Source organism: Gossypium hirsutum, chromosome A07 (assembly GCF_007990345.1).
Source record: "Gossypium hirsutum isolate 1008001.06 chromosome A07, Gossypium_hirsutum_v2.1, whole genome shotgun sequence".
NCBI lineage: Eukaryota > Viridiplantae > Streptophyta > Magnoliopsida > Malvales > Malvaceae > Gossypium > Gossypium hirsutum.
Window position 1 is genome coordinate 12,908,475 of NC_053430.1, and position 12,545 is coordinate 12,921,019.

A 12,545-nucleotide genomic window follows, 5' to 3' on the forward strand; every position below is an offset into this window, starting at 1 on the left:
TTATTTGACTTTTTTTTAAAGCTAGAGGACCAAATTTAGCTTAAAAAATAGAGCTAAATTGACAATGGATATAAAATTGAGGGCTAAATTTGATATTATGCCTAGATAAAACAACGTAAATGTTTGAAAGTAGTTTTAATAATTTTGGGCTCCAATTGGCCCATTTAAGTTTTAAAATATCTTAAAATTACGTTTTGAGCCCATTTCTTTACAACCGTCCGATCATCCTAGGGTTAACAAGCGCCGTCTACTATAAACAAGATAAATAAACAAACCATTGTCATAGAGAAACCCTAAAACCGAGCTAAAGGGTTCGTTTCTCTTTGCGCCTTTCTTCTCTCGGCCGAAGGTTGCTCGTCTTCTTTAATCTCATTTCTTTCAATTTTTTTTTCATTTTTGATTGTTATAATTATTTGATATTTTTCCCTTTTAAACATTGATATTGCAGGTAAGTCATGGTTAAGCATAACAATGTCGTGCCAAATGGGCACTTCAAGAAACACTGGCAGAACTATGTGAAGACTTGGTTCAGTCAGCCAGCACGAAAGGCTAGAAGAAGAATTTGTGGGTTTTTCACTTCGTTTTAAAAAAAATATATTATTTTAGTGGTTGAAATTGTTTGTTTAATGATGGTGTTTTTGTGGATTTGCAGCAAGGCAAAAGAAGGCTGTGAGGATCTTTCCAAGGCCAACTGCTGGACCCCTTCGCCCTATTGTCCATGGCCAGACTTTGAAGTATAACATGAAGTTGAGAGCTGGAAAGGGTTTCACCCTTGAAGAGCTTAAGGTTTGCTGTTTTAATTTTTTAATACGATCTTTGGGTATTGTTTCAAATGCTTTGATTTTTAGGTTTAGTGGTTTTTTCCCTCATTAGCTGTATATCATTTGCATGTATGTATTTGTGGATTGGATTGATAAGTATTAGAGAACGATAAATCTTGTTTTAACTGCTAACACTAATTTCATTTGATTGATTAATATTAGAGAACGATAAATTGAATTAGTTTGTGTAGAAGATGTGTTGTATAACGTGTAATTTCAACCTCGATTTAGTACATATGGGCTTGTATTGAATACATATATGTATCTAATGAATAGATTTATGATAAATCTCATTTTAATTTTTGACACTAATTTCAATTGATTGAATAGTTTTAGAGAATGATGAATAATAGTTTGTGTAGAAGATATGTTGTATATGTTGAATTTCGACTTTGATTTATGGTTTGTATGTGCTTGTATTGAATCTGGAACTCACCTAATTCTCCGACCAGGCTGCTGGTATTTCAAAGAAACTTGCACCGACCATTGGTATCGCTGTTGATCACCGCCGTAAGAACAAATCACTTGAAGGTCTTCAAGCCAATGTTCAGAGGCTTAAGACCTACAAGGCCAAACTTGTTGTCTTCCCAAGGCGTGCTCGCAAGTTCAAGGTAATTTTTCATCAGCCCATATTTGCATTTCAAAACATTCAATCCTTGTTTTGTATTTTCAATATCGTATTCTTGTTCCTATAGGCTGGTGATTCAACTGCCGAAGAGCTCGCAACTGCAACCCAAGTCCAAGGACCATACATGCCTATTTCTCGTGAGAAGCCTTCCGTTGAGCTCGTGAAGGTCACCGAGGACATGAAATCATTCAAGGCATACAACAAGCTCCGTGTTGAACGTGCGAACGAACGTCATATTGGTGCTAGGTTGAAGAAAGCTGCCGAGGCCGAGAAGGAAGACAAGAAGTAAGGTTACCCTTTTGGGGACAGTGTTTTGTTATTTGGCTTGCTAAAAAGACCTTAAATTTTGTTTTCATTTTGTCAAGTGAACTGAGACAGCTTTAGAAAACTTTGGTATTATGACAGTAATCCTTTTTGTTGAGCATTTTATTAAATTGAGAAGTTTCCTGCAATTAGGCTTTGTGGTATTGGCATTTATGAAAAAGTGCTGCTAACGGTAAATTGCTTTGTTTTTCAATGTTGATTGAGAAGTAACTTTGAATTGATTAGATTAGATTAGGAATTGGTTAAAAAACCTTATATTGAATTTTTATATACCTTTGAACATTAAAGCCTGAGTTTCTTTCTTATTTCAACTAGGTTCAAATATTTGAAGGTTTTTTTCATTTTGAAATTAAAATATTTTCCAAATTCGTTATACGGATTATAGATTTCTTAATTTAATATTTCCATTTAAATCCTTCTAAATATTCGATAAATAACTCGACCGTTGCATCTAATTTGAACTTAAGCATTATTACGTATTAAAAGAGCCGAAATAGTGACTCATGTCTTAAAGTTTAGAAGGCATTGTTGGTGGTAGCATTTTCACTGATTAATGCCCTAATGCTCTCTAAACTTTAGGAAGTTTTTTGTTTTATTTTCAAGCATTGAGACAAAAACTATCATCGGTCTCGAGTAGACGAAAATTGAAAGAACAAAAAATCTCTTTAAATCACCATAACACCAAAACTAAAGTAGGATCTCTCATATTCTAGAACCCATAATTCTTCAATAACATTGAAACCCCTTTTTACTCTAATCTTTTCATGTTTTCTGGGATTCTAACATCAAAGAATATAAAAAAAAAATATTCTCAAGACTTTGAGTAGAAATCAAGCAAAACAAAAGTGCAATGAACCTAAACCCCCCCCCCCCTCTTATTTTCCTCCATTTCCAAGCAAGCATATATTCCAAATTAAAAACAAAATTCTCACCATTTTTTTACATCATTAGCTTTGAATCTTCTTTTAGTTCCCCTCTAATTTCAATAATATTTATACCCCAATGTGCTGCTCATCTCAGTGCTCTATCAATCTTCTTCTTCTTTTTCTTTTTGCTTACAGCCATGGACTCAATGACTCACTGTTCAAATTTTTTCAACTCAGTCCTCTTCATTTCCATTTTAGCCACCATTTTCAGTCATTGTGGTACGTAAAATTATATCTAATTAATGCTTATTTTTATGTTTTGTTATTAAAAAACCAGTTCTTTTTGTCTTTGTTTTAGGGTGTTTGTACCTGAAAGGTCCCTAAATTATAGGGACTATGTTAAATTAGTCCTACTATTATCAAATAGATCGTTTTAGTCCATGTGCTAGTAAAAAGAATTAAACAATGTCAAATTGGAATAGAGTTAACATTTATTGTTTAAAAAATATCATTTGTTGTTTAATAGAGTTAATATTTTTAAAGTTTTTATCTTTCTATAAATGAAATTTTTTTATTGAAATTGATCTATTTTAAGATTTTTTTACACAATAAATGTTAACTTGTTACAATTTAGATTGTAAAAGTACTATGGAGGCCCTTGAATTAGAAGTCAAATTGCATTTTACCCCCTCTTCTAAAAATAGGCAAATTAGTCCCTGTATATTAGATCAAAGAGCAAAATGGTCCTTCTATTAAAAATTCCTTCTATTTCTACTATTAAAAATTGATCTTTGTACATAGGTACACATAGCATACCACGTGTCATTGGATGATTATTCCAATAGCCACTTCAGATTTTAATAGTACAAATTGATGAAATTTTTAACAAAAAGGAATTAATTTGCTCTTTGGTCTAACGTACAAGAGCTAATTTGAGTAGAGGGGGCAAAATGCAATCTGACTCATAGAATAGGGCGTCCATGGTACTTTTACCCCATTTGGACTTATTTGATTTTTTTAATAGTATAAGGAATAAATTGATCCATTTAATAATAAATGGATTAATTTGATCTTTTCCCTATAATACAGGGACTTCCCAGGTAGTTTAACCCTTTGTTTTATGTACAGATGCCAGATTTATGTTCCATATGTGGAACCAAAAGGGCTCAAATCACCATGTAAGTCAAATTAACAAGCAAAAATTAACCAGTCATTTTGTCTCCAATGTTGATCCGTATACCATCAACTCACCTTTATATCTCCCTCCTTTCGATTCACTGTCACCACTTCCTCAACCTGGCGGCTCTCCGTTCACTCCATGTCCGCCGCCTCCGACATCTAGTCACAGCCACGGTTCATCAGCTAATCCACCTAGTATTTTTTTCTCAAGTCCCCCACAACACCAACCTACCCCACCAGAACATGGATTGACTCCAAGACCCATTTACGGACCCCCAACGCTGAGCCCACCGTCGTCTTCAGTTCCACCGCCTAAATCGTCACGTTCCGGCGGCGGCGTTTGGTGTGTGGCTAAACCTACGGTGCCGGACTCGACCATCCAAGCGGCTATGGATTATGCATGTGGGTCTGGCGGGAATTGTAAAGCGATTCAACCCAATGAGCCGTGTTTTCAACCCAATACGTTGATATCACATGCTTCGTTTGCTTTTAATAGCTATTGGTTGAACACGAAGGGGAATGGTGGCACCTGTGATTTTGGTGGTACTGCCATGCTTGTTACAGTCGATCCTAGTAAGTCTCTTCTTTTAAACAAAATGATCTCATAATGTTTAATTTTTTATCAATTTGATTTTTTTAGTTAAATTTAGTCCTAGGTGACTCATAAATTTTTTTAAGAAGAGACAAAATTAAATTATAACTTTTTTGTGAGGTTAAAGTGATGAAATCATTTTGAAAGGACTAATTAAAAATCATTTAATTTTTAAAGTTAAAAGTATAATTTTACTGCATAGTAACTTTTAATTTATAATTTATTAAGAGACTAAAAGATTTTTTTTTTCATTTGAGAGGCTAAGGTTTTGTCTGTCAATATTTTAAAAAGAGTCAAACTGTTTTTTACATGACAATTTATATGTACTTTATGTTTTTTTTCTTTTTTAATTTTTATGCACATTTTATATTTTTTTTGGAATTTGGAATTTTTAATTATTTTAAATATATTTATGATTTTAAAATTATTTATTCATTTAGTATATAAGATAAATAGTGACATATTAAAACAAAGTATAAATGATTAAAACAAAATACAAATGAACTGTCACATCAATATTGTTAAAAAAGTACTCCTTTAATTAACATTTTTGTTAAATAAAAGCAGTTTACTCTTTCTGAAAGGTTCATAACTAAATTTACCTTAAAAAAAAACAAGAGTAAATTGGTAACAAATTGTAAATAATGAGTCCCAAATTTATAGTTACCTTTTTTTAAACTGTATTTTCCGACAAGAAAAACATCAATGTAACTGTATTAACGGTTTCTTTCTTTGTAATGAAAATGTGACAGGTTTCAATAAATGCAAGTTTGGCCATGCTTGATCAAGGGAATTATGAAGCAGAGCTTTTGATAGAAGTTTATTTTATGAATCTTATAGGCTTTTTATAATAAGTATTTTATATAAAATTATAATGGTAATTTATGTTTTATAATGCATAAAAAAGAAAGGATAGAAAATAATGTGGAGTAGATTAGTGCTGTCGAAATCTTTTTTATTCTAAAAAATGGGGATAGACTTTAAAACAAAATATGGAGGCGCCACAAATCCTTTTTGTTTAGGTGTGATCAGATCATCTCATAAAACATTTTGTTTTATTAAAATATTAATTTTGATCTACGATATTAAAAACGGGTTCGGGAGTCAGTTACGTACGAGGAAGGATTAACACCCTCGTCACGCCCAAGGTTGGTACCAGATTGATTAATTAATTATGTCCTAATCTCGAAAGTTTTTAAAGTTTTAAAATACAATTTAAAGAGTGTTTGAATAACTCGAGTTGGAATTTAAGACTCACTCGTTTCGAAAGAATAAAATACTACACCCAGTACTTTAGGATACGACATTTTAAGCCCTCAAAACTGAGGCCATCTCATGATTTCCAAAGCGTGCAATTAAAATGATATTTAATTATTTGGTCAAATGAAAAACTAAAACTCAGCACGTTAAGGCACGATTTCTCGAATTTTCAAACACGGAATATTGCCTTTATTTGAAAAATCCTTTTTTATGAGTTTGGGTAAAAAATAAAAAATAATAAAAAGATAAAATCAATGTAACATTTAAAATAGAAAATCAGTTAAAACACAAAAATGGTCATACTTGGCGAATAATTATAATACAAATACAATAATAATAACGAATAACATAAACTTGCAGGTATATAAAGACATAAATAAATAAATGAATAGGTACATAATAGGATAATATATAATAAGAAAATAAAAATGAGGACAAGAATAAAATAAAAATGAAATAAATAAAATAATTAATGAAATAACAAAAAATTTCTAGCGAGAATTTAAATTAAATTGAAAGTGAACAAATAAACACATGAATTAACGAAATATTGGGTGAAATGGTTTTAAAAAAAGATAACAAAAATAATGATAATAAAAATAATACTAATAATACTATAATAATAATGACAGTAGTGATAAAATAATAATAATAGTGGTAATAATAATAATTATTATTATTATTATTATAAAAATAGTAGTAACAGTAATAATAATACTGAAAATAATAATAAATATAAAACTCAAATTAATTAATTTAACAATAAAATAGCCAAAATAGTCGAAAAGGAACTAAAGTGAATTGAAAATAGAAGTTTTGGGGCCAAAGAGAGGGGAACAATCGAATTAAAACACGCGCAAAACAGGGAGGGACCAAAAAACAAATATCCCTTCTCCTAAAACGCGCCGTTGTCAGGGGGACCAAATTGAAACCGCAGTAGAATCGTGGGGAAAATTTAAAAATAAAAATAACTTTAATTGTAAAATCATAAAAAGCGGACGGGTTAAAAGCAATTTGACGAATTTAGAAAAAAATAAAGGAATTGAAATGAAATGGACACAATTCCCACGTCAAATTGAAAGACGAGAAGAAAAAAAAAATTCAATTCCAATGGAAGTAGGAAAAGAGAGAATAATCTAATTCTAAATTGAAGTAGGAATACAAGAGTAATTGATTCTTTTCAAAGAACAAAATATCCCCATTTATATACATGGGGTTTACTAAAAATAACCTAACTAATTTAATAATAATATAAAACAAAATAAAAATAAATTAATATCTTCCTATTTTTGACTTTTTACCAAGTCAACGAAATTTGATAACTCCTTGACTTTTTCCATCTTTTTAATTTGGCTTCAATTTAATGATTGTCTTTCAATTTGGCCCTTTTTGTCTTGTTTTCAACCGATTCGGTTATTATTTTTCTTTTTCGGGCCCAAGCCAAAATTGGCCTATTACAAGTGCTTTAACAGTTCAAAAAAATTATATATAAATAAATAACAATATTGGTACAAACACTTTTTAAATTCCATAATATTCATCCAAATTATAAGTATTTGTAAATTAATATATGTGTTTTACATTATATTTAAGCTGATAGTTGTTAATGATTAGGTTGACGAGAAACTATGATTATTACGATACTAATACTTTGATGACTCAAAATTTAGGATTGAATTTTTATCTTAGTCTTAATTTAAGGGGTATAATAAAAATTAATCCTATTTATTTATGCTGCCAAAGGAGGATACTGCCATGCAATTCGGTGCATGGAATGAACCGACATATTTTCCAACACTGTATAAATCCCAAAAAGTCAATGTAATTTCAATCGGTTTGTCGTTCCTAATTCGACAAACTCTCAATTATTATCTTTCAATTTTAATTTTTTTGGGTTAATTTACTTTTTGAGATCTAAACTTAGTAACAATTTTAATTTTGAGATTTAAAACCTTTATTTATTCAATTTAGTCTCTAAACTTGATAACTGTTTTTATATTGGGGCTTGAACTAGGTAATTATTCCTACATAGGGGTTTGGACATTTTTTTGACCAAAGTCCTTAAACTTGGCAATTATTCTCACATTAGAGCTTAAATTTTAAGATTTCCCAAAAAAATATCATGGACAAATTTTAGACCCTACTGTGAGAACAATTACTAAGTTTAGAGACTAACTAGGACTAAAAAAAGTTCAGACTCTAATATAAAAATAATTATCAAGTTCAAAGATTAATTTAGACAAAAAAAAATTTTAAACCTCCACGTATTAGTAATTATTAAATTTAAAATCTAATTTAAAAAAATCATGACTCATCCCAACCTATAAATAAAAAAATAATTTAATCGAATCCATGAAATGTCCGTACAATCAAACCAAATTCAATCCACTTTTCTAAAACCATTGGAATTTAGATTGAGCCACATACATTGTTGAAGGTACGGTGAAAGTGACATTGAAAAAGGAATATATATAATGTGCTAAAATTATGAAACTACGTGGTGGGGTTACTCATTATCTTTAATTTTGACTCCTGATTTCAGTTGTCTCATTTACGACAATTCACCATCAACCTTTTGATTATTTTAATTTAACTTATTCCACTTGTTATCTTTTTGTACAATATTGTTATATATTAATAGTCCTTTCCTCCCTATTATTTGTCGGTACGGAATTGATTGTGTTTATTTTTAAATTTTTAAATAAATTTTAGTTTAATGTTTAATTTAATTTATGAATTTTGATTTAGGGTAGTTATATATATATAATTTAAATTGGAGTTTATATTTTGCTGCTTAAAATTTGATTTATATAGAAAAAAATGCTATCTTTTTTGCAACTTTTCGGCAACAATAGGGATGGTGATCCTCATCCTGAATATGATCGTAATATTAAAAAAGTGAGATTCAATGATCATGCTGTTGATGTTGACGAAGACACTACTATGACCAGAGATCTAGAATCTCAATCAGTTTTATCATGGAAAGACAAACTTGTGGGGGGCACAATCTGGTGAATCTGCCTTGGATCGATCTACTCCTAATGTGGGATGTGAGAATGATTTTGAGTTACTCGAAGAAGATGTGAATACAACCCTTATCGATGGTGTTCCGACCATTATTTTTTCTTATCGTATTAAGGATATTTTATTTACAGAAATGGAGTTAACTGTTGTTGTTAAATTATTAGGGCGTAACATTGGTTAAAAATGCCCTGTATAATCGTATTATGTTTTTTTTGGAAACTAGCTAACTCTGTTCGATTAATGGACATTGATAATGGCTATTTTTTGGTCAAATTTCAGGATGCTGTAGATTATAACAGAGCTTTGATGCAGGGTTCTTGGGTTGTATATGGACAATACTTAACTGTTCAGCCATGGACTAGACATTTTAGTCCTCCACAACCCTACCCTAGTATAGTTTTGGCCTGAATTCGTCTACCGAATCTACTGGGTTATCTATACAAATGGAAAATAATTGAAGCCATTGGGGGCCTCATCAGAAAAGTGGTTAAACTCGACGTTTAGACCGACAATCAGACCAGAGGTAGGTTTGCTCGTTTGGTTGTTTATTTTAACCTGGAAAATTTATTGATTTCTTAGGTGATTGTTGATGGAGCCGTTCAAAGAGTCGAATAGGAAGCCTTTCCGACGGTATGCTTCGTCTGTGGCAAATACGGACATGTTAAAGGAACATGCCCGTCAGTTGCGATCGAAAAGAACTTGGCGGGGCTTTGTGGTGAACCGGCAGTCGAGATGGCTACTCCTAATGAAGATAGATCGGATGGCGAACCTTTTGTTTCCAAAAAGGTGAGAAAGAGCTGGCTTTTGGGCCGTGGATGCTAGTAGAAAGGAAAACATCATAGAGGGGAAAGAAGGAGATTTCGGAAAAGAATAAGTCGAAACAAAAGAAACAGCAACAAGGATCTCGGTTTGCGACGCTAATGGAGGAGAAGGATTTAATCAGTGATGGAAAGTTTTCTGTTAGAGAATTTTTAGGGGAAAAAAACAAATAGGAAGGAGGCTGATATTCTAAGAGATTCGATAGTTAGGGCTACTACTAATGTTGGTTTTGGGTCATCTTTTAATGCATGCCATAAGAGTGGTTTGGGTGTGGGCTTAGTTAGTGGATAGGGTTTTAACGAAAATTTAGGGAATGATGGCTTAGATGAAGTAGGCAAATTATCTACAGCTTCCTTGAACAAGTCATTGGGCAAAAGGTCTGTGGGTATATACGGTAATACTAATTTTAAGAAGGGCTCAATGGCTATTTTACCAAATCAGATTACTTCTAATGATGGTGAATTAAATTCGGAACATACAGGAGCATCATTTAATCTTTTTGGTGATACATGTATTCAAGGCAGGTTGGGTTCTAAAATTCAGACTAATCTCAATACTGATGAGCTGGAAAAAATTAAAGCTCATTATAATCCTATTTTTGACGAGTCTAAAGGTTTCATCATACCAATATCCGATAATTCTCTCGATCCAGGTAATCATTCTGTTGTTATTTTTAGTAAAAATGCTCATAATTCTCAACAGGTTCTTATGGAATCGCGATCAAAGAAGCTTCAGGAGTTAAATTCGACTTCTAATTTTGTAGCCTTAAAGACCGAAAAAGAGGAGGAAGTTAAAGTATTCGTAAAAGCTCTTTCGCCTTACGAGGTAGAGGGAATTGCTTTAAATCTTTTAGAAATTCGCACATTTCTTTAGCTAAGTTTATGGAAAACATGGCGGAACTTTTATCGAACCAAATCCTCGATAAAAATTTAAATACCGAGGTTGATGGTGTTGTTTCTAATTCGGAGGGCATTAGTGGCCTTGAAAACTAGGTTTGACTTTCTTCCTTTAATTTTATTTTTATTTATGAATATCACTGTTTTTTCGTGGAATTGCCAGGGGTGTGCCAATGTTAAATTTCTTAGAATTTTTCGGGAATATAACATGGAATATGAACCTGATATAGTTAGCCTTTTGGCACCGAGGGTTAGTGGGACCAAGGTGGACAGTATCATTGCTAAGCTGGGGTTTTAGTATTCGCATCGTGTTGAGGCGATTGGATTCTCTAGGGTATTTGGATTGGTTGGAAAGATTCTGTTCGACTTGAGGTGGTTCGCAGTCATCCACAATTTATTTTGACTCGGATTTGGTAAATTCCTTCGGTGCATCCTATTTTTATCACTTTTGTCTACAGGAGCCCCACCAGGAAAATGCGTCAAGTGCTGTGAAATGATTTGAGAAACACTAAGCTGGTTGGTCAGATTCTTTGGATGGCTATTAGTGACTTCAACGCAATCCTTTCTTCTTCTGAGAAATCTGGAGGTGTTTCTTAGGGCAAAAAATGTCCACATTTTAGTGATTTTGTCGATTTTTCTAAGCTCCATGATTTAGGCTTCAGTGGTCCACCTTTTACTTGACACCACCTTTTACTTGGCATAGGGGTACTTTGTTTGAGAGATTAGATCGAGATTTGGGAAATGAGGCGTAGATTCGTAATTTTTCTAATTGTATGGTCTCTCATCTCTCGAAGATAAAGTCTGATCATCGCCCTTTTCTTTTGGTGCTTAATCCGAATATTGCTCCTCCTCGGGGAAGACCTTTTAGGTTTTTAGCTGGGTGGGCTGAACATCCGGATTTTGACGAATTCTTGAAGAATAATTGGGAGGACTTTGGTAATATTTCAAATTCTCTTGGTAAACTCACTTTTCATTTCAAGGAGTGGAATAAAATCATTTTTGGAAACATAATCACTCATAAGAGAGATCTTATCAAAAGAATTGCCAGACTCTAGGAGAAAAGTGATTACTCTAGTTCTAATAGTTTTAATCAAGTTGAGTTGTCTCTTCGTCAAGAACTTGAGAATGCCTTTTATCATGAAGAGCTTTTCTGGAAACAAAAAATAAGGTGTGATTCGTTGAAGTTAGGGGGTTGGAATACTAAATTTTTCCACTCCCGTGCTTTACAAAGGAGGAAACAAAATTGCATTTTTGCTATTCGCAATTTTGATGGTAATTGGATTTACGATCCTGAGGCCATTGAAGATGAAACGAATGAATTTTTTCAAAGGCTTTATAGAGAAATTCCTGCACCTTTGGGTTTTTTTACCTCCGAGCGCTTTTCCCCAACTTGATTCTACTGATATCAGTTTCTTGGGGAAATCAGTTTCTAATGAAAAAATTAAGGAGGCTTTGTTCGCCATGACTCCGCTTAAAGCTTCGGGGAGTAATGGTTTTCACACCCTTTTCTTTCAAAAGCAGTGAGACACGATCGAGGGAGTTGTATGTGACTGGGTTCGAAAGGTTTTCGACGGGGCTCCCATTGAGCCTGAGCTGAATAATTCTTTAATCGTCCTAATTTTGAAGATTTAGAATCTCAAAATGTAATGTCTCCTAACCCTATACCGTCGCCGGAACAAGGTTACGAGACATTACCAATCAGTACAGTCCAATTCTGGTCATTAATTAAAATAAATATTCATACTCATCCTAGTTTTAAGATGTCATCCCTTTAATGGGCACTCGCTGTCCAATATGAACAGTAAATTCAATTCGGGACTAATTTAGAATCACTACGAATTTTTAGTAAATTTCAAAATTCATATTATATACCTTTGCCAACCATAATTTACTCATTACATCAATACTTCTACAACCTAAATGACTCTCATAAAACATCCTAGGTACATGCCATTACCAATACTCAACATACTTTACCTCATTGAATTCGGGATCGGCCTGGGATGCTGATTCAACAGTCTAGCCTTAACTTAACCTGCGCACGAAAACAAACCGTACGCTGAGTATACACTCAGTGGTATTTCTATAATCTGAACACTTAAACAATTATAAAACATATTAATTTATATATATTGA

The 12,545-nt window shown here is 32.5% G+C and overlaps 2 protein-coding genes across 2 annotated transcripts; both read left to right on the forward strand.

Annotated features, from left to right (window-relative positions):
* The first annotated feature begins 212 nt into the window (after positions 1–212).
* LOC121232132 (60S ribosomal protein L13-1) lies at positions 213–1,901 on the forward strand. The gene is made up of 5 exons (XM_041117599.1): positions 213–349; positions 449–564; positions 653–786; positions 1,274–1,432; positions 1,517–1,901. Exons 2-5 carry the CDS (start codon positions 456–458, stop codon positions 1,736–1,738), a joined length of 624 nt encoding a protein of 207 aa, XP_040973533.1. The 5' UTR covers positions 213–349; positions 449–455; the 3' UTR covers positions 1,739–1,901.
* An 855-nt stretch (positions 1,902–2,756) lies between these two features.
* Positions 2,757–5,615, forward strand: LOC107937294 (allergen Asp f 7 homolog). The gene is made up of 3 exons (XM_016870159.2): positions 2,757–2,918; positions 3,768–4,391; positions 5,163–5,615. The coding sequence occupies exons 1-3, from the start codon at positions 2,837–2,839 to the stop codon at positions 5,192–5,194; spliced, it is 738 nt and encodes a 245-aa protein (XP_016725648.1). The 5' UTR covers positions 2,757–2,836; the 3' UTR covers positions 5,195–5,615.
* Positions 5,616–12,545: the final 6,930 nt, after the last annotated feature.

Bases quoted from the DNA above. Each gene is read 5' to 3' on its own strand.
- LOC107937294 (XM_016870159.2), top strand. From the start codon at position 2,837: ATGGACTCAATGACTCACTGTTCAAATTTTTTCAACTCAGTCCTCTTC. The intron at 2,919-3,767 runs GTACGTAAAATT...TTTTATGTACAG, and splicing joins CACCATTTTCAGTCATTGTG to ATGCCAGATTTATGTTCCAT. The intron at 4,392-5,162 runs GTAAGTCTCTTC...AAAATGTGACAG, and splicing joins GCTTGTTACAGTCGATCCTA to GTTTCAATAAATGCAAGTTT.
- LOC121232132 (XM_041117599.1), top strand. From the start codon at position 456: ATGGTTAAGCATAACAATGTCGTGCCAAATGGGCACTTCAAGAAACAC. The intron at 565-652 runs GTGGGTTTTTCA...GTGGATTTGCAG, and splicing joins AAAGGCTAGAAGAAGAATTT to CAAGGCAAAAGAAGGCTGTG. The intron at 1,433-1,516 runs GTAATTTTTCAT...TTGTTCCTATAG, and splicing joins GGCGTGCTCGCAAGTTCAAG to GCTGGTGATTCAACTGCCGA.